The sequence below is a fragment of the Lobosporangium transversale genome (genome assembly GCF_002105155.1).
Source record: "Lobosporangium transversale strain NRRL 3116 chromosome Unknown BCR41scaffold_7, whole genome shotgun sequence".
Classification (NCBI taxonomy): domain Eukaryota; kingdom Fungi; phylum Mortierellomycota; class Mortierellomycetes; order Mortierellales; family Mortierellaceae; genus Lobosporangium; species Lobosporangium transversale.
The window spans coordinates 641760-662313 of NW_019028985.1; the positions used below are offsets into that span (position 1 = coordinate 641760).

Here is a 20554-nt window from a genome sequence, read left to right on the forward strand (position 1 = left end):
GATAAACAGATCTATTATCCCTCTGATCGCTATTATCTTTTTTTTTTTTTTTTTTTTTTTTTAAAGTACTCCTTTGGTACTAGGTACATCATTTGTTCCTGTTCTTTCGATAGCATTCTTCAGAGCAACTGCCAATGCCTTGAAGGCACTCTCCGCTCTATATCATACAAAATATATTCCAGATCAATCAAGTATATTAAATAATTCTTCTTTCGTCAGTACATTTATCACTTTTTTTTTTTTTTTTTTTTTTTTTTTTCATTTTTAAAAAATTCAACTAGACGAACCTGTGATGGTCATTGAAACCCTTTAAAACATCCACATGAAGAGTGATTCCTGCAGCCTGAGCAAACGATTCCAAGACATGGGGGATCATCTCACAAGACAATGCTCCAATCTTTTCTCTTTTGAGGCCGAGATTAATATCCGCAAAGGGCCGTCCAGAGATATCAACTACAGCCCTTGATAATGCCTGGAGTTTTTTTTTTTTTTTTTTTTTTTTTTTTTTTTCAGAGTTAGCATTTGTTCGGATGTCTCTCTCTTTTTTTTTAAAGTTAGCTGACCGACTGTAATGTTTTGAGCTTAGTTTTTTACCTCGTCTAGAGGACAATAAGCGGATCCAAATCGCTTAATTCCACGGGGCTCACCAAGGGCCTGCTTGAAAGCCATTCCAAGGGCAATGGCAGTATCTTCGGCAGTGTGATGATCATCGATGTGAAGATCACCCTTACACTTCAGTGACAGAGACCAACTCGAGTGCTTTGCTAGAGCATGGTACATCTACATTCAAAAATGAAAATAAAGTAAAAATGAAATGTGAAAATAAAAATGAAAAATGAAAATAAAAGTTAAAAATGAGGATAAAAATTGAAAATAAAAATGGATATAAAAAACGGAAAATAATAAATTGAAAATAAAAAACGCAAAAGAAAAAAAAAAAAAAAATTGGTAATAAAATGGTAAAGAATGATTACTGTCAGTAAAAAAGAGAAAAAGCAAAAGATTGACAGCCAACAAAAGATAAACCCTGATCGAATGCTCTTCAGTTTCCTCCACATTGAAGAGCGAACAGAAAAAAAAAAAAAAAAAAAAAAAAACGTACATGGTCAAGGAAACCAATGCCAGAGTCAATGTCAATGGACTGAGCTCCTGCACTGTCCATGGCCAAAGTGATGTGAATGTCAGTCTCATTCGTCTTACGAGAGACGGTAGCTGTTCTTGCTCTGTCTGCCATAGTGCTTAGTCCTGTACTGTGCAAAAGGGAGGGGGGGTGATGTGGAGGCGGAATGAAGGGAGAGAAAAAAAAAAGAGATAAGCAATGGTCGCACGAAACAGTCTGCCCAACTTCGTAAAGATGGTGGCGTTTCTTTTGACTCATTAAAAAAAAAAAAATTGTCCGAGGAATTCAGGTCGTAACTAGAGCATTTACGATCAAGTATTCAATATCACGTGCCAATCAAAAAAGAAATACTCTTTTCCCTAATAAAACACATTTTATTTTTATTATTTAAAGTAAACTGGCTGACCATGACATCAACACGTCCACGCGAGGGCAGGAGTGTACGAAATGCAGTAGGAGGTGAACACGACCGTCTCAAGAGGGCCGTACTACAGCCTGTGCAGTGCTGGTAAAATGGAAATGAGATCATCCCCCTTCTCTAATTGTTCCAATCCTTTCATCTCTAATGGACTTTTTCTCAAGTCATAAAAAGACATATCAACCAGTTGACACCTTGGGTTCACCCCCATGTCTATTTTATTCTAAATAATATCAGGGATAAAAAATGGACCGAATCCAAGAACGGAAAAGGGCTTCAAGTCTTTAAATGGGTCAAGTGTATGTTTTTTTTTTTTTTTTTTTTTTTTTTTTTCATTCAGTACGCCACGGTTGAGCTGTCTAGAGTGATTAAATAGAATATATCTAATCATTGCAAGGTTTTTTTATCTTTTCTTCTTCTATAGCGGATCGTCAAGTTGACTTTGACGAAGAGGATGATGATGATGAGATAGAGCAGATTCCAGCGCCTCGTCCAGCAGAAGAGATTGAGGTATTTTATTTATAACAAAAAAAATGCAAGATCACAATGGGTCCCTTATCAGCGTTTTTCTTCATTTTTATCAGTTATTCTAATATTGAGTTATCTACTAACTATAACAATGGACACACATTTATAAAGGAGGTTGGTACACCAGCACCTGCTCTACCAACACTTCAGGATGTTGATGATACCACGGTCTCGACACCAGCACAAACAGGGGAGGAAGACGAGGAGGATGAACCGGAAGGTCCAATTAAACCACCGCCATCTCATCCTTTATCACAATCATATTCGGAACCAGATCGAAGACCAAGTACATCTTCTCATCCTGGAGAGACTAATGCTCCATCAAAATCAACAGCACGGGATGATAATATGATAAGAGTCATGCCAGTTGGTAGTGGTGTCATTGGTAGTCGTGGTCGTGCTCATAATGTTGTTGATGACGAGGAGGATGATACAGACTCTAGTCGCCCTCTTGTTTTCACTCCTTCACTCGAAACACCTGTTGACACACAAGCGAACACACCTCAGGATTTTGAGAGCATGTCACCAACTCCTGTTGAAGCTGATGAGTATAAACGTGACGCTCAGGTAGAGCTGGTAGTCAAGAGTCTGGATGAAGGCCAGGCAGAAATGGAGGAGGAAATGGAAGAGGAAGAGGTTGAAAAAGAAAAAGAATACGAGCATGGGTTCCCTCTTTCTGCTACAGAGACAATTAAGGATGAGGCTCAGAGCATGGAAGTAGAAAACGCTGGAGCTAGGCTAGATCCAGAAGCGCGAGCAGTACCATCAGTACCAATCAGGAAAGCTGGTGATGACAGTAGCATGGATATAGATTCTTCCACCCACTCATCATCAGTATAAAAATTATAACATAATAAACAAGAACTAAACCAAAATTATTTATTGCAGGCAACTCTCATTCAGGCAGCATTGATACGAGCTTCCAAAGTCCTGTTGCAACGGGTACACTCGAAGAGGATGCCACAAGTCCTATCCAAGTCCCACCCTGACCCGATATTGCTGTTTTGCCCAAGGTGGGCAAAACTTTAGAGCACATCTGTTGAATACTTAAAAGACCATGTGGATAATTATTAAAGAGCTTATTTATATCATACAGTGGCACTGTAGACGTGTCTCCATTCTTCCCACGAATCATTGCCTGAATCATAACATCAGATCTATTCATTTTGAGGGGAAGCTTGGGTTGCGTATCATCTTCATTGTCATTATCGTCATCAAGAGTTGATAAAGACGGCGACAATTGTTGTTCCTGCTCTTTCAACATGTTAGACTCAGCATCTGAGGATTCATTTCTGCTCTTCGTACGATCCATATCTATACCATCCTTGATGATGTCAAAGTAGAGGATACACTGTAAACATTCATTCTTGGGTGTCTCGAAAATAAAGCCAAGGTTGTCCACTTTGCGTTGACTGTTAATTGCATATGGGATTGATGCTGAAGGATCCTGTGCAAGGTGAACCAATATGTTATTACAGCGACGGCGACGGTCATATTTACAAAACTTCACAATATCATGAGTGACGCGAATTGTCCATTGAGTATAGACCAGTTGAGCCAGATCTGGCCTTATAAACGCAGTCGAATTGATTGCCTTGAATTTCCCTAGATTAGAAATGGCATCAGTAATTAACAAGAGAAAGAGTAATGTAAAGCTTTTTTTTTTTTTTATTTTTTTTTATTTTATTTTAATCAAGTTGTATCAGCTCTCCTTACTTTTCCAATATGTTTATAAACGCTTACCTTCTTTGACCATATTTTCCATAATTCTCCATGCCGAGTATATCCACTTTCCGATTCCTGCACGCCCAAAAGATGCTCCTGATGCCGGATCCTTTTGTATTTCCGTAGGGATGATTCGTTCCGGAACTATCCATGTTCGAACACCATCCTCCTGAGAATCTGGGGCAGCCTGTATCAGCTTTGTTAAAAAGGCTATATACAATACATAGATCCGATTTTTTTTTTTTTAAAAAAAAAAAAAAATCAATTAAAAACACTGGTCTTTTTTTTTTTTTTTTTTTTTTTTTTTTCGCTTGCAGTAAGATTGCGTCTTGCTTCTCTACCGTTTGGTAATGATTTTCTCGAGTAAAAGCATCGACGTACTGGAGTTGCGAGTATGGCCGCTGGGGCATTATGATCAATATTAAGCAAAATTCTTTTATGATATTAGTGAAGTCAATATTGGCAGCAAAGTCGAGATGTGTATATTTTCCATAATTCCACCGATATACCATATGGATTACTGGCCATCTTATGCTCGAAATCACTGGCATCCTTGGGTAATATTTTTGGACTTGGGGACCTTTTCAGAGGCGGTTTCCTAGGTGGATCCAGTAGGAATGATCTTTTCCGTGTCGGATCGGACTTGAGTGGAGGTCCATGGTAGTAAATACTATAAAGTAGTGATTGTTGGCTTGATTCAGGTACGGCTTGTTGCCTTCTTTTAAGGAAGTAATTACACGTCCAGAACGATTTAGCTGATGATACGGGTCTGAAAAAATTCATGATCTCTTCAGTTGTGATCCAGATAAAAGTTGTTTTCTTTATCCACGCGAAAGAGAAAGCCAAATAAATATCTTCATTTTAATTAAAATGTGGCGCTTATTCACAGTCACTTTATTAAGGTCTAAACCTTGTCAAACTCTGCAGTAAACTCCCAGCGACCCTCAGCAAGGCCCTTGGCAGTGTCTTCTAAAACGACCTCACGACGACTACCAACATACACAGTCTTGTCCAGAACCTGTTGCCGAAGCTCGGGGATATTTTCCCGCACAATGGGCTTCTCGAGCAGTTCACTAAGAGCCTCCACTGCCACTTCGAGATCACGTTGGTTATCCTCGAACAGCTCCGTCATATTGTTCCTGGCCAAGTAGAAGGCGAATGCATATGTCCAACGAAGAGTCATACGGCATGAAGTCAATACATCCACTGCTTTCTTCAAGAACTGTACCTCAATCCAGGAGAGATCACTCGTTTTTTGCATCTCCTCCATCTTTTTTTCTGTCTTCATGTATAGGTCGCGATCCAGCTTGGCGGAGTGCTCGTGATTTGCAAAGCGATTGTAGTACTAGAAAAAAAGTGATTCAAAGTCCTTTGGTATAAATAACATGCTCTGCGCATATAGAAGATTGTAAGGGGATTTCAACAATAGAAGTAAATGAAAATTTTATCAACACTTACATGAAGGTATCGTTCAAGAGAAGCACGAGATTTTGCTTGCTGGTCACGGGCATCGGTACTACTTGATTCTTCGTATCGATTGCAGTTGTACCAGCTCGTACCATGTTCTGACCAAGGCCCCATGCAGACCCAACAGAATTCATATTTACATTTGCGACAAGTCATGTGGTTGCAGCCTCCGTTCTTCTCAATTGTTGACTGACATTGACCGCATTCCTTTGTATGAGCTGAGATCCAATTGGCTGTCTCTGAATCATCCGCACATTTCTTTTGCCACATCCTGACTAGACCACAAGGTGCAGGTTGATGGTCACCTAGGCCACATCCAAAGCAGAATTTGTATCCGCAACTACACTGGACTGTTGGCACAATAGTTTTGAATGATGAGTGTGGCAATCGACATTCAACAGCATTCTCACAATTTGGAGCAGGGCACCATCGAAGGTTGTCAAGGTCTTCTACGTATACTCTATCTTGTAATTGGCAGTACCTATCATAGGAAGCCAACCAATCAAAACTTTCAATTTAGTTTCGCGATCCGGTGTGACAAATAAATAAATAAAATATTGAGACTTCAAATCACAGATTGATCCTAACCTGCTCATGACATTTTGTCGTACAACACCCTTAATAGTTTGTTCATCCACCACAACGTCGCAACCAGCCTCGGGGCAGAATATTTTACGGCATTCGCCCTCTTCAATGATCTTTTGGGTTAAATACTGCTCATAACACGCTTGACAAAAGATGTGCCCACATCTTAATCCAACAGCGCCACCTTTAGTACTGTCATCAAAGCAGATCGTACAGACAAATCCTGAGGGTCGTTGAACTAGTCTCGTGTTTACGTCGCCTAGAACCACCCCAGCTCGGTCTAGGATCTCTTGCGAGTGATCCATATACTGTTCAACCAAACGTTCCTTATTCCACTTGAAGCTCCGAAGTAAAGCAGCAGCCTGTTCCTGTGTGATGCCGAGAATGCCAGAAACATGATTTGAGGCATTGACCTGTGCGGCCTGAATGTCGGAGAGAGGAAGGACTGTAAAGTCGACTTCATAGGCCTTTTTGCGCTGCTTCTCTGCAACCATGTCCGAAAATCCAATATCTTCAGTCTGCTCATATTCCATATCTTTAAACAGACGATAAAAGCCGGAAGGAAAAAAGAGTTAGAAATTGTATGCAATTGTGTTAATAGCATGTTGTCAACTGAGTATCAGGCGATAGGGTTATATAGTGATTTGTGTTTCGGGTGTCCAGCGCCAGGACGCAATAGAAGCCTATCTTGGAGACATTAGAACTTCATCGTGTTATGGTTGACATATTTATCATAGTCAAGCCTCATTATTGCGAACCAAGGAATGGGATGTTGCAGGAAGTCTCATTCGAATGCGCCCTTTTGTCATATGACTCCGTGGAGCCTGTTTTATTTCGACATGAGGGTCATGAAGCTCCTACCTGAATCCTCTTGAGAATCAAAGTTATCATCATAATCAGAACCTAAAGTACCATTTCATGACAAGAGAATTAAGAGATGCACGCGTGAATACATTGCAACGACAGTAATAAAACAGGTTCCATAGAATTGTAAGTTTATAAATGTACATAGAGCATTATGAATGAATTGAATTGCTGGAGGCATGCAGTATTGTATGCTAGCGAGCGCAGTTGTTCAATGAACATGAGGATATTCTTGTCTTCTTCCTCCTTTCCTGTCCTGTTGTCCCGTATTACGCTTTTGCCATTCCTCATTAAATGTATGGACTGTATGCATTGGTTCAGTTGTCCAAGGCATTCCTTACCGACAAAGTCGTCTTCGCTCATGCTTCCTGAACTCATGAAGAATAAGAATAATGATTGAGTGGGAGCGTGAAGGGTAAGTTGTACAAATGAATATAGGGATGTATAATATGTATAATTTGTATAGTTGTATGTAAATGTTTATGTTGCAAGCGTAAAAAAAGGAAAGAAAGAAAGAGGCGAGGGGGGACAGACATTACATTCACAAAAAAAAGCTAATCACGCGGAAACAGAAGCGGTGTAATTGGGAATACACAAGCACATCCGCAATGCTCATGGGCCTTGGGTCTAGTAAACAAGCACTCTCTCGTGGTAACTTTGTTCGTTCAGTTTTCTCGACATGCTGTATCCTAATTTTGCAACGATAATTGTATGCTCATATCCTTTTCTCCATCTTTCAATCACCAATGTTCAGGATCGAAAAAATTAGTGCGCTTTATTGTATGTTCAATATGTTCAATACAAGGGATGAGAACGTCACACAGCACATCAATTAGCATCCAAACACCCTACAACACCTATTTATGGACTCTCTGGTACTGCAGGAGTAATGACAGGGGTATATTTGAAACGATCAAGATTCAGCATCGTGCTCCTTACATTACCGCTTTCGTTCTCATTCTCAGCCTCTATTGTCTGCGGCAGAGCATTTGCTCCTCCCAATCGTAACATGACCACGTCCGACATGTGTGGTAGGCTTGCTTTGGGGGACTTGGTAATCAAAGTTCTGGGATAAGAATCGGATGGTCGATGCATGGTATTTGTTTGGTAATGTATATTATTATTATTAATAGAATGTAGGGGTAGATGCTTTGGAGTCTTATTCAAGACTGTCGATGTATCCTGACATGAGCTCTTGACCCGTTCTTGCTGCATTGAACTGACTGCTCTCGGATGTTTTGATGAATGGCTCTTTGCTGATGATCGCATGCTCTTGACCTTTACAGTACCTGGCTGAAATGTCCGTGTAAGTCCTGTGGCGGCAGTTAATGTAGGTCCGAGGGGGTTAGAGAATTTCTCGCGCCATCCCTGAATCACTTTGGTCTCTGCTTTTTTAGTTTCTGATATCTCCTGAGAGGAAGGTGTAGATAAAACCAACGATGGGCTATCTGACTTGGATGATTCCTGAGATGAGGAGCTGTGCGCATCTTGTTGAGAGCCATAGATCGATGGAAGCTGCAGTAAACATGCCTCGTCCAAACCTGTGCCACTATCCTCTCGGATCACTGGCGATCGCGTTTTTTTGGTAGCATATCCGCCTTCGCTAGACTCTAAAGAGGCTTCGAGTCCAAAGAAACGACTGCGTGCTTCAACTACAACTGTACTTTGGTTAATTTTAGCAGTTGCCTTTTGCTTATGCATTGAGAGTACGCCACTTGTGATATTTGATTCAGTACTTAAAGATGTGGATTCAGATAATGGTGTCTTTTCAAGAGTCCTTCGTTTTGAAATCACACCAGGAGCTGGGAGTGGTTCTCGCTTTTGAGCCTTCTCTGTAACTAAAATATCCGCTTTCGAAAGTATTGATGAGGATATTGATGGTGATGTTGCTGTTGGCATTGGTGCTTTCCCAAAGTATGCATGAATCGACTTCGTTGAGGGCATTGACGGGCGCAGATACTTATCGATGCACTAAAGTTAATGAAAGATGAAGTTAGGACATTATGGATCAATAATTTACTCATCGAAAAGAATAATAATAATAATAATAAGTTCCGTACATACATGACTCAACTTATTTTCCTTTCCAGTAAGTATCTGAGTCGGCTTTTGCATTGGCCATTGATTTAATGGGTAGCTAAGCTTAGCTTTGGAAATCGGGTTTATTTTTCCCATCGCAATATCCTGTATGATGGTTTCTTCGAGAACTCTAGTTTGAGCAGCGTTGTGTAAAAAGAAACTTTTAGACGTCAATCGTTCCATACGAGATTATAACGGCATACACAAGATCCTCTAGAACTTGAGTCAACTTACGGCCCAAGAAAATCGTATTCTTCGGTCTGGAAGAGTTCTTGGAGCTCTTCTGGCACTGGGCTCAGATGCACCATGGATTTAGTGATAGGATCATAGACTCTTGCGTAAAGAAATGTCAGCTCCGCTTTTCGAAATGCACCCTCATAGTCTGACTGGATCTTAGCGCTGGTATTCTCCATCCTAATATGTTTAATTGTCCTGTCAAACGTTTTGAAACGTCGAAGAAGCCGCTGTGCAGTTTTGATGCCCATTCCTGAGATCGAAGGTAGATAATCGCAGCCTGCTAGGATACACATATGGCGAATTTCAGTCATTGTCCAATTGTGAAAAGAAATATCCTGAACTAAACTGAAGTTTTTGCTAAGAATCTCAACTCCTGCCCCATACTGATCCATCTTAAAGATGACCTGGATACATGCAAATTCAGAGAGGGAAAAATCATAAATGCATTATACAAATAAATGGAATCGATCTGACGATCGAATGGAACCATTATAACAATCTAATAGTCAACATACTTTTTTACAACCAAAGACGAGCAAGTCCGAGTCCTCCGTGACAATTCCATCAACCAAACCACTCTTCTCCAAGTATGCCATTTGTGCGTCAGCCTCATATGGGGCAACTATAAAGTCTACACGCGCTGCTTCCAGGGCTTGAATCACCGCAAAGGCCATTTCTGGCGTTACGTCAACACACTTCCGAAATTGCTCCAATGCCTGTTTCGATTTTCCTGCCCGAAGAAGCTCCATGGCCTGTTTTTTACTCTCCTCTCGACGGCTAAGTATGCAGTATATTGAAGTAGAAAATAGAATGTTTATGCCCCTTTTTCGTTTTATCGCTGTCCTGATCACTGAATATAATAAAGATAAAATAAAAAACAAAAACAAAGTAAGAAAAACATACGCTAATCGATCTTTTTCCGTAACCGCCTTGGAAGGCAAGTATCCCCCATCGAAAACAACATAGGGCTTCACGCCAAAGAACTTAAACATTTCAATCCTGCGCATAAAGTATGTGACATATCTATATTTTGAAATGATACTTGAATGAGATCCTAGGAAGCAAAATCCTGCAGGCTTTGAAAGAAAAAAAGCGACCATAATGTATGAGCACTTACTTATGGGTAGTCTGACCAAGGCATAGCTCTTGTGCACAAGCAAATGCGCCCCTGTGTAGCCAAACATATCCATCAACAGCAAGGGTTTGTCCTGCATAATCCTTAAGATGAACAGGTTTTTCAATTGATTTTAAAAGTGGCAACAAGCCCTGGATTCCCATGCTGTAACGATGAAATAGGGAGTCGACGGATTATTTAGTTTTTCTCCGTACGCTCCCTCGTTCTTCCTGTCTTTCTGCTTCAATGTTTGTTGTTGCCAAAGTTGTGTCTGACAGCAAATGTTCCTGAAATCACGGTCCAAATGATTGTTGTAAAATGAGATCTTATGTCCAATGCCAAACATGGAGGGATATCACGCGTCTATTTGCTTGGAAAGAAGGAACCTCAAATTCCTCTTGGAAATAAGCTATCATGTGACTTCAATTTCATTTGCAATCCCAAGGCGGAATGTCGCGATATCCGTAGATTTCGCTGTCACAGGCGTCCAATCAGCTTGCTAGAACAACCTTAATAATACATTGCGCGACTAGATCGATCTCAAGCCCAAACAGTCAAAGAAAAAAAACATTGTGGGTTATATACAATCAGGTATGAGAATGAGAATGAGTGAGAAATAAGATAAGGATATGATTTGATCAATTTAACATCCTGCTTCGCGTGCGATGGCGCGATCGCAGTAGGCGATGGAAAGACTAATCCAACTAATCCACTCAAGTCTATCCAGGGCCTTTTCTGTTCAAATGCACGCACGCACCATTGCTCTTTCTCCGTATCACATCGCATCATTTTAGTCGGTTGTTATCTTTTTTTTTTCTTCTCCTCTCTTTTTTCTTCTTACCTCTATCCTCGACTTCTCCGTCAACCCATCTTCCTTCTTCTCCTTCCTCCTTTCTTCTCCTCTCCTCTCCTCTCCTCTCCCTACTTCTCGTTACATCTCTTTCCTCCCCTTTCTGCTTTCCTCATCAAGCAGACATAATGTTGACTGTCCTTCATACCCTTGCCAATACGGCAGGTCTCTTTAGCAAAAACCCAGCAGCACAAACTTCTGATGCTAACCCATCCCAAAAGATTAACAAGGCTCTGCAGAACCTTCATCTCGTCCGCAAGACCATTCTTACTCAGCACTTAGATGAAGTACAAGAGCAAGCTGCCCTCGCCCGTCTGGATCAGCTTCTGGATCAGATTTCTGTCAATGCGCTTGCATTGTTGACCTATGCTCAGCTTCAGGAACTCGCCACAGCCTTGACTATTACTACAACCAACTCGAAGGAATTGACTCAAATCTTGGCTCAAATTCGTTCTACCACAACCATTAAGAAGACCACTATTACCACCACTACAAGAACAGTCGGTGCTGAAGAAGACAGTACCTCGGATACTGGCTCTGAAGGCCCTTCCTCCGCCGTGACAGTAGTTGACGATGATCAGTTGTCGCTCTCAGTCAGATCCAATCTTTCGCTCGGTATTCAGGGAGAGGCTGATCTCTTCCAGCTCACCTCAGGCAACCTTGCGGTCGAGCACGTTGCTTATGCATTGAGCGATCTTGTCTTCGTTTACCCTTCAACCGCATCCCAGGTTTACCTCGGACAGGCTTCAGAGCAATGGTCAAAGGCCGGCTTGAGTAACGCAACGGGAGCATCACTTGCACCCCAAGTCTTGAAAATGTCTACTCGCTCCAATGCCGCCTCTGCAGTCCTTGGTGCTGTCACCTCCTATGAGTCCAAAAACAGCACTTTGTCAACCCTGGCTTCTTCGGCTGCCATTGTAAACATGGTCCCCAATTTGTATCAGATTGCTCAATCTAATAACCCTGTTGTCTTCCATGTTGCTGCAGAATCCGTTGATGCTGACTTGAATGTGCTTCGCGGAGATTACTCGGATGTCCTTATTGCTAGGGAGACTGGCCTCTTGTACCTTGCCTCCAACACTGTGCAGGAAGCCTACGATGTTTCAGTTCTCGCCCATGCAGTTGCCTCTGGCACCAACCAGTCTGTCATCCATGTTCTTGATGGAGTGCAGACCAGCCAGCAAGTCGAAGCTATCAAAACCGCCAAGGATTGCGACATTGCTGCATTCATCAATCAGGAGCATGGAAAGTCTGTTTTGGGTCACGATGAAGGGTCCCTTGTCTCTGGTATCGAGGATATTTTTGAGAGAGCTACCGCGCTCCTCGGTCGTCAGTACAGGGCTTTTGAGTACACCGGCCCCGCAGATGCCGAGATCATCGTAGTAGTGTTTGGACCTGCTTACAACGTTGCCAAAAGCCTTGGTGAAAAGGTAAGACCTTTTTTTAAAAAATTTCATGCAGCATATTCATTATCTACTTTTGTTTCTCTTGTTCACCTTTTTTTTTGTCTAATTAGGTTGGAGTTTTGAATATCCGCCTCTACCGCCCTTGGTCCTTCTCTCATTTCTTGAAGGCCATCCCTGCTTCAACCAAGAAGGTCGTTGTTGTCGAACCTGTTGCAAGTACAGCTGCACATGGACCCATCTTCTTGGATGTCTCAGCATCATTTAACCTCTGGACAGGTCGCCAGCGTCCTTCAGTCGTGGATATCAAGTATGGTCTTCATGGTGCCTCTCTTTCTCAAGGCTGGCTCAAGGCCTTGGTTGAGCAGGCCATCAGTACTCCTTCCAAGCTCGATCTCTCTACCATCGTTGCCGCTGACGAGCATCTTCAAGAAGATGTTAAGCAGGCCATCTTCTGGGAGACTACAGCCTCTAACGCTGTCTCTGCTCACGTTGCCAAGCACTTCCAGTCTGTTCTCGGTCAACGTATCCACCACAGCTCACGTGTCAATTCGTACCGCCACACCGCCGTTATCGAAACCCGTCTTCAATTTACAAAGTCGAACACAGTTGAGTTTGCAGAATCTGCATTGGCTGACTATGCCTCAATTCAAGATGTATCTGTATTATCAGAATATAACGTTGTTGACTCGCTCAAGCAGGGGGCTGTCCTCGTTTTGAATACTTCGTGGACTGTGGAAGAGCTCGAGACTAAGACCTCAGCTGCTTTCAGACACGCGCTCGGCACTAAACAGATCCAAGTTTTATTGATCGATTTGGCCAACGTTGCTAAGGACATCGGCCTTTCTGGAATCGGTAAGACCCTTCTCGGACAGATTGCCTTTTTCAAAACACATTCTTCGAGCTTACGCGCGGCCGCTTTTGATGCCATTGAGCGTCATTATGAGACTTCCAATGATAAAGTTCTTAAGGATCTGATCTCCACTCTTGTGGAGCGCGTCGATAAGGAGGTTATTGAGGTGCCTATTAACCCCAACTGGCTTTCGATTGAGCTTGGCGAAGCTGAGCAAGCTGCATTGGCTCTACCCAAGCGTGTTCAGCCCACTATCCGCTCTACTCCCAATGCTTTTAATGGCGCTATTAATACAGATATTGAGCTCGAGACTACCGAGGAGGACAACGAGGTTACTCTTGCGAAGACCTCGAACTGGCATAAGGCTGCATGGCAATTGTTATTTTCAGAAGCATACGAAACTAAGCAGAGCCTGGCTGATGAAGACCATGAATACTTGGTTACTATCACTGAGAACCGTCGCCTTACCCCTACAACCTATGATCGCAATGTCTTCCACCTTGAATTCGACACCACCGGCACTGGATTGCGTTATGAGATTGGAGATGCTCTTGGTATCCACGGTTGGAATGATACGCAGGAGGTGCTTGATTTTATTAAGTTCTATGGAGAGAAGCCCGAGACAGTCGTTGAGATCCCTCGTGCTCTACCCAAGAATGCTCCTGAAGGAACCAAGCCTCGCCATCAAACCAATACTCTGTTCCAGATCTTGCAACAGACATTGGATCTCTTTGGTCGCCCATCGAAGCGTTTCTATGCTGATCTGATCCCTTTCGCCACCAATGCTGCTGAGAAAGAACGCCTCGAGTTCCTGATTTCGGCTGAGGGCGCTGCTGAATTCAAGAACCGTGTGGATGAGACTTTGACGCACGCAGACATTCTGCGAGAGTTCCCTTCAGCCCATCCTACGATTTCTCAGCTCATTAACATTTTGCCCGCCATCAAGCCACGCCATTATTCGATCGCTTCTTCCCAGAAGGCACACCCTAACTCGGTCCATTTGTTAATTGTGGCTGTTGAATGGGTTGCCCCTTCAGGCAAGGCTCGTTTCGGTCAGTGCACACGCTACCTTACTACATTAGGAGTGGGCGACAAGGTCACAGTCTCCATCAAGCCTTCAGTTATGAAGCTTCCTCCTCTGCCTCACCAACCCGTTATTATGGCTGGTTTGGGAACAGGCATGGCACCATTCCGTGCTTTCATCCAGGAGCGTGCTTGGCAGAAGGCCCAAGGACTTGAGGTTGGCCCCATGATTTTGTACTTTGGATCCCGTAACCGGTCCAATGAGTACTTGTATGGAGAGGAGCTTGAGGCCTACCATGCTGATGGCCTGTTGACACATTTGCGCTTGGCTTTCTCTCGTGACCAAAAAGCAAAGATTTATATTCAGCATAAGATGAACGAAGACGGCAAGCTGTTACACAAGTATTTGTTGGATGCTGAATTGAATGGCCATTTCTACTTGTGTGGACCTACCTGGCCTGCAGGAGATGTCAAGGACGCTATTGTGCAGAGCTTCATGGATGGCGAATCGTGCCCTGCGATTGACGCCAACCGCATTGTCAACAAGCTGAAGGAGGAAGAACGCTATGTTTTGGAAGTCTACTAAAACAAAGATATTAGAATACATATTACTTGCATAACTCAATTCATGATAATAAAAAAATTAAAGTTAAGACGTTAAATGTGTCTATCCCTTATCCTGTTTATGCACCAGATTTGGTGCAAATTTTCAAAAAAAACAAGGCAAATTTTACTTAAGTATAAAGTTGATCTCAGGAACTAGAAAACGTAGAGTGAGCAGATTTCACCATGATGATCTTAATGACATGGGCAATCTAATATCGCCCACCATGTCCCAAAATAAGGTTCAGCCTATAATTGGCCGTGCTGAAGTTAATTTCGGTGTAGATATTGTAATGTTCCTTCAAGTAACGTTCATTCATTCAGTTAATGTTAAAATATGTAAAACCAAATATGTGCAGCATTCTGTATCATACTTACTGGTAGAACTGTACTAAAGCCGGTTTTCATAGTTATATATATATATATATATATATATTTTTTTTTTTCACTTTTCCCGCTTACGCACATATCTACCAGCCGCTCAAACTATGAACATTCACGACCTCGTCAATGATGATGATTGCTCAACTGTTTATGATGATTGGGAAGAGTATTGTCCATCTTTCTTTGAACCGGATTCCATTTTCCCATACCAGCAGAGTCTCCTAATAAGAAGAGGCCCTATTGTGCATGTTGCAGATTTATCTCTCGAGATAATGAAGGCCGCGCCAACAACCGAACAGCTTGGATTTGTAACGATTGCAATACTCCTCTTTGCATAAACAAAAAGAGAAATTGCTTTGAGAGGTTCCATAGTAAAGATGGGAATCAAAATTTAACTTAACTCGCAGTAATCACATGTAATAAATTGAACATTATTTTTTTTATTTTCTTCAACAGGATAAGGGATACTTTACTCAATATCACAATGACGATTTATATATCATATTCTCCTAAGCTGGCAATGCAGCCAACCAATACCCATGACGATGATATTAAAGCGAAACTGTACTTGGAAGTCTAAATTTAATGACGGCTTTGACGGGGTTCAGCTCCAGCCCCCCAAAACAATAATAATAAACAACTTTTGTCTTCCTTCACATCATAACAATGTTTTCCAGCCAAATTCCTATTATCCATCACAGCAATAACATGCCAGGATCACAGCCGAGGCACAGCCCCCCGATATCTCCCACAGGACTTAGTGAGAGATCGGTCAGACAGAGACGGGACAATTTTATTTATGAAGAGTCGAACGCACCCATGTCTTCTCAAGCATACGAGGATGATAACCCATTTCTTATCAACATGGATGAAGATGGTCTTCATACGCCACTGCGGCTTAGTAAGACAGCTGTAACGGAAGAGGAGTACCGCCTTATCGCACATACATATTTACACCAAGCTCAGCAAAGCGCCGCCAGAGTTTCAAGAATGGATGAAACAATCGTTTGGCGCGAGGGAGTGTGTGCAGATGGCCAAGCTTACCGGCGTAAATGCACGTTCTTGTCTAGCAGCTATCAACTATTCAAGGACAAGAGTACTGAAATTGCCTCACAAGGGTGTGGGACGCGGTCGTAAAGCACAAGACAAAGATAAAGTGCTTCAGGGCCATATTACGGGCATCATCACGAGAACCAATCGAGAGGGTGTCCCAAACACGCTTGGACGGGTAGTGAATGAGCTCAGAGAAGAGCATGGCATTAATACGTCAAGGACAACAGTTCATCGATACTTACGTGCCAGCAACTTTTACTGGGGAAAAGGGGTTCGTAGAAACTTTCTGCACGATGCACCTCACATCGTAGAGTACCGACTTAAATACCTCACAGAACGTTTTAAGAATCTGATGGAGCTTGACGGAAGATTAGTCCCTAAAATGCCAGAAGTGTTTCTTGATGAGTCCTATTGTCATCTGGATCATTCCTCAAAAAATCGATGGGTAGAACGGGATGGAGGCACTGTGTGCGAGCCATCCCGGCAACCACTCCTCGTCATGTTCGCTGCATTTGTTGTATATTACGACTGTAACGAGCAGAAGGTGGTGGGGAAGTTTGTTGAGAACAGTGTTCACATCTGACCAGCGAACAGTAAGGCGCCTTTTCAGGGAAACACCGAACAAGGGCAGTCCAATAGTCAGGTCCTTGCAATCGACCATGACTATCATAGTCATTTTAACCATGAGGTGTTCGAAGGGTTGTTTAAGACGGTTTGCCAAAGTCTGGTGAGGATGGGTCTTGGTCCTTGTAAAATACACATGGATGGCGCCAGGTATCATTTCCATTGCCCTGATAAGAAGCCAACGAACGCCAACAAGAAATCGGAGATAGTGGAGTGGCTCATATCGCATCAATTTGGAATTCCACCCGGTGCTAACGGTAATCAAACACCAAGCAAGAAGGAACTGCTCGATTAAGGCCGTGACGCTGGTACAATTCTTACTGTAATTTCTAGCTCCATAAACTTCATTTTCACAAAAGAGTTTATGGAAAAATATTGTCCAAAAAGAAAGCGTCGTAGCCTCCTCGAACGCTTTTTCAAGGATACAGAGACCAATGTAGCCTTGAGTGAGCAGGATTTGGCTTTTTCCAAATTCTGCATGGAGAAAGCAGCGTCAAACTCTGCTCCCGAGTACAACGCCTGTCTCAAAGAGGGTTGGGAAGGAGCAAGTGAAATGCTCTTGAGTATTTTCACCAAGCTTGGCGAGGACACATCGTTTTGGGAGTCGCCTCGCCAATTAAACGAGCTGACGTACAGCATGCTCTACGTCAGGCCCTACCTCTATGCCATCGCAGAAACTATAGGACTTTGGTGAGTAGTGGACCTGTCAGTTCTTTGTTCTTCATTCATTTCTGCGGGATATTCACATGTTGTTTCTTCACTCTTGGTATAACACGCCTCCGCTTCCAGCAATTACGAATTCCCAACGGCGGAATACTATAAGGAGCGCTTTAGAGTAAATAACTTGGTTATGGCCAACGATCTGCCTGTACTCATAGTGGAGGTGAAGCTCCCAGGCACCACTCAAAAGCTCCTTGATAAAGATTTCAGGAAGTTGCTTTCTGAAATGAAGCTGGCACTAGATCTCTTGTTCGCTGAGGGTGTGGTAGACCCAACGGTCCTGGGTCTGCTTGTTCAAAGTATGTTACACTCTTGTATATTTTTATAATCCATGAAACCTAAACGGAGACAGTGGTGCTAATTCACGCTTTTAGATGATCAAATGGAGATCTTCGTAATGACCCTGGATTGCGAAGCCATTTATATCCCCAGATTATTAGGCAAGGTCACACTGCCCAAGGATAGGAAGAGCCTTGGAGTGGTTGCAGAAGCAGTGCCAATTCTGGAGGCTACAAAGACAGCTTACTTGAAAGCCATGGAAGCTGTCGAGGAGCGACCCGCGAGCGTTACAGGCGCGGTGAAACATGCTCATACATGGGTGAGGCCATCTTTTCACCTCCAGATCAATAGAAAGCGCAAGAGATCAGAATAAATTGCTTCATTAAGGATTGTTTATTGTACTATTCGACTTTAATGCCTGATGCTTCTTGCTATTCCAACGAATTATAAACAACTCCGTCAAGAGTCTTGCCCACAATACCCTCATCCATGTCCCTCAACAAAAACCGCAGACCGATAACTGCTAAGAATCTGAGTGTGCAAACGAATGAAATCTTAATTGATCTAATATTAATACAGAGTATATGATAGTAAGTTAAAAATCGGTTTAGATATCGAGTTGCAGGTTTGAATAAAGACCATGCGTTTGTAGTACCATGCAAAGGATCACATCCTTATCCATTTTTCCGAGACGGAGAGCATACGGCAACTTGTGGTCGAACCTAAGGAGTCGACAGGAGATAGTAGGAACCAAGGCAGAGCCATATTTCAGAGGAAAAAAAAGAAAAAGAAAAAGAAAATAAAAGACTCGGATGTTTGACAGACTCTTAATTACCGGGGGGCTGAAACTTTTGCACAAGACCAAAGACCTGTTCAAAAGCTTCCCCACTAGTACAGTGGCCGGTTCGAATCAGCAGAACATCTGACGTCTCCTTGTAACGACCTTCAAGGTCAAAGAAAAGAATTAAAAAAAAAGAAAAAGAAAGACTCAGATGCTTGACAGAATCTTTTTAAAACCGGGGGGCTGAAATTTTTGAACAAGGCCAAAGACCTGCTCAAAGCTTTCCCCACTATGGGTAGTGGCCAGTTCGAATCAGCAGAGCATCTGGCGTCTCCTTGTAACGACCTCCAAGGTCAAAGAAAAGAAAAGGGAGAAGGAAGCTGCGATGTTCTCATTGGATCGAAAAAGTCCGCGTCTATTCATTGTAAGAAACCAGAGATTACTCACAGATAATTAGGAAGCGCGGCTAAATGATAATAAAAGATAATGTTTACTACTTACTTGATGGAACTCTGTGAATTTGACGATCATCATGTTTGATTACGTTGCGTGAGAGCTAAGAGTGAAGGAGGTACTCAACGTCAAAGCCATTGACCTCTTCCGCCGTTCGGCGTGTAAATAGAGGACAACGAGCCAAGCTTGCAAATAGCGAACGACATCAGATTCAGAGTTGCTATTCAATACAATTCAATTTTCGCTGGAGTCTATTCAATCAATTTAAAAAATATAAGGTAATGTGACCAATGAAACGGGCTGTATCTCTTTGCTCCATTCTGAGGCGAATATGAGGCAACTAAAAATAACCAACAAGCTTATTTCGCCTGCGATTAGGTTAAATTCAACACGTTAACAGGTAATCCATAGCTCGCTTAAGTCAAAACCTTTATTACTTTTTCCACATCCTTATGGGCTAAAGAGCCTTCAACGAGCCCTCTTCTTTATTAATATCTTTCTAATACTAAGTACACCAGATCTATGTGCAGATTGACTGCTAATTGTTCGTATGACATCTCAAGGACAGTAGAGAAAGTACAGGTTGAAGGGGAGGGCGCTCGCAAGAGGAAGATGGATATTAGAGTGGAATTTTAGCGAAGCTGTTTATTTGAATTTGATGTTGCTCTTGATTGCCCCTTTACGCGAACGTTTCTGAGATTGAAAGATTGTGTCGAGGCCATCATCACATTACTGCCCCTAAAAAAAGAAAAAAAAAAAAAAGTGTTATCAGTCACCACGTATTACTCAATGCAAGGCGGAGGGGCAGAGGAAATTGATCGATAGAGTAAGACGGAGAGATAGACTAAAAAGTGTCATGTCATTATTCCTTGGTGTCGATAACTATTTTGGTCCTCTACCATAGCCCAGGATCCAAAATTAAATAAGAGCTTACCTCACTAGGATTCGGAGTCAACGAGAACCTTTTTCCTGAGGCCGTCTGGTAACTTTGAAAAGCCTTGGTTGCAAGAGATGATAGAGATGATAGACATGGTGATAGACGTGATATATGAAGATTTTTTTGAGATTTATATTTCAAGCACTAATATAGTGAACTACATCCCAGACAACTGCTCGCGACCGTTATTGCCATTTAGGATTAGACTAGAGTTTTGTTAGAAGAGGATTGTTGAAGATGATTCTAACGATATGAAAAAGTCATTGGCCACGTCGATGACGATCCTCTTGGGTGAGTCCGCTTATTGGAGTCTTAGCAGCAACAATTCTTGTATCAGCCCTTCTTCCAATTACATCTAGCAATAAGAATGCAGTCTTGGCTGCTGCTAATACATTCGACGACATCTAACTTCAAGGGGTTGGAGTAACCTTAGATGACTCTGCTTCGAACAAAA

General features: G+C 42.4%; 6 protein-coding genes across 6 annotated transcripts; 2 read left to right on the forward strand and 4 right to left on the reverse strand.

The window, feature by feature from the left end:
* Positions 1 to 60: 60 nt before the first annotated feature.
* Positions 61 to 1283, reverse strand: BCR41DRAFT_384529 (Imidazoleglycerol-phosphate dehydratase-domain-containing protein; the record flags this gene model as incomplete). Its single annotated transcript, XM_022027584.1, has 4 exons — positions 1103 to 1283; positions 595 to 780; positions 288 to 472; positions 61 to 157 (listed from the first exon to the last, which is right to left on the reverse strand). Exons 1-4 carry the CDS (start codon positions 1232 to 1234, stop codon positions 61 to 63), a joined length of 600 nt encoding a protein of 199 aa, XP_021884210.1. The 5' UTR covers positions 1235 to 1283.
* A 236-nt stretch (positions 1284 to 1519) lies between these two features.
* BCR41DRAFT_348326 (hypothetical protein) lies at positions 1520 to 3113 on the forward strand. The gene is made up of 4 exons (XM_022023269.1): positions 1520 to 1628; positions 1776 to 1837; positions 1936 to 2048; positions 2178 to 3113. Exons 1-4 carry the CDS (start codon positions 1528 to 1530, stop codon positions 2904 to 2906), a joined length of 1005 nt encoding a protein of 334 aa, XP_021884211.1. The 5' UTR covers positions 1520 to 1527; the 3' UTR covers positions 2907 to 3113.
* A 1552-nt stretch (positions 3114 to 4665) lies between these two features.
* Positions 4666 to 7215, reverse strand: BCR41DRAFT_348328 (hypothetical protein). Its single transcript, XM_022023270.1, has 5 exons — positions 7049 to 7215; positions 6705 to 6746; positions 5847 to 6378; positions 5250 to 5739; positions 4666 to 5136 (listed from the first exon to the last, which is right to left on the reverse strand). The coding sequence occupies exons 1-5, from the start codon at positions 7083 to 7085 to the stop codon at positions 4696 to 4698; spliced, it is 1542 nt and encodes a 513-aa protein (XP_021884212.1). The 5' UTR covers positions 7086 to 7215; the 3' UTR covers positions 4666 to 4695.
* A 240-nt stretch (positions 7216 to 7455) lies between these two features.
* Positions 7456 to 9203, reverse strand: BCR41DRAFT_223198 (hypothetical protein). Its single transcript, XM_022020019.1, has 4 exons — positions 9021 to 9203; positions 8768 to 8916; positions 8444 to 8678; positions 7456 to 8365 (listed from the first exon to the last, which is right to left on the reverse strand). Exons 2-4 carry the CDS (start codon positions 8771 to 8773, stop codon positions 7569 to 7571), a joined length of 1038 nt encoding a protein of 345 aa, XP_021884213.1. The 5' UTR covers positions 8774 to 8916; positions 9021 to 9203; the 3' UTR covers positions 7456 to 7568.
* On the reverse strand, positions 9017 to 10301 carry BCR41DRAFT_301416 (PIN domain-like protein; the record flags this gene model as incomplete). The annotated part of the gene is made up of 4 exons (XM_022020622.1): positions 9017 to 9427; positions 9539 to 9800; positions 9927 to 10046; positions 10141 to 10301. The coding sequence occupies 4 exons, from the start codon at positions 10299 to 10301 to the stop codon at positions 9017 to 9019; spliced, it is 954 nt and encodes a 317-aa protein (XP_021884214.1).
* Positions 10302 to 10973: 672 nt separating this feature from the next.
* On the forward strand, positions 10974 to 14923 carry BCR41DRAFT_333187 (hypothetical protein). The gene is made up of 2 exons (XM_022021879.1): positions 10974 to 12417; positions 12504 to 14923. Exons 1-2 carry the CDS (start codon positions 11116 to 11118, stop codon positions 14850 to 14852), a joined length of 3651 nt encoding a protein of 1216 aa, XP_021884215.1. The 5' UTR covers positions 10974 to 11115; the 3' UTR covers positions 14853 to 14923.
* The last annotated feature ends 5631 nt before the right edge of the window (positions 14924 to 20554 follow it).

Coding starts and splice junctions, on each gene's coding strand:
- BCR41DRAFT_223198 (XM_022020019.1), bottom strand. Junction 8,366..8,443: donor ATCTGAATCCACATCTTTAA/GTACTGAATCAA, acceptor ACCAAAGTACAG/TTGTAGTTGAAGCACGCAGT.
- BCR41DRAFT_348326 (XM_022023269.1), top strand. CDS start 1,528: ATGACATCAACACGTCCACGCGAGGGCAGGAGTGTACGAAATGCAGTA. Junction 1,629..1,775: donor CTACAGCCTGTGCAGTGCTG/GTAAAATGGAAA, acceptor AAATAATATCAG/GGATAAAAAATGGACCGAAT. Junction 2,049..2,177: donor GTCCAGCAGAAGAGATTGAG/GTATTTTATTTA, acceptor ACATTTATAAAG/GAGGTTGGTACACCAGCACC.
- BCR41DRAFT_348328 (XM_022023270.1), bottom strand. CDS start 7,085: ATGAGTTCAGGAAGCATGAGCGAAGACGACTTTGTCG. Junction 6,747..7,048: donor GAGCGAAGACGACTTTGTCG/GTAAGGAATGCC, acceptor ATGGTACTTTAG/GTTCTGATTATGATGATAAC. Junction 5,137..5,249: donor CTCTTGAACGATACCTTCAT/GTAAGTGTTGAT, acceptor CTTTTTTTCTAG/TACTACAATCGCTTTGCAAA.
- BCR41DRAFT_333187 (XM_022021879.1), top strand. CDS start 11,116: ATGTTGACTGTCCTTCATACCCTTGCCAATACGGCAGGTCTCTTTAGC. Junction 12,418..12,503: donor CCAAAAGCCTTGGTGAAAAG/GTAAGACCTTTT, acceptor TTGTCTAATTAG/GTTGGAGTTTTGAATATCCG.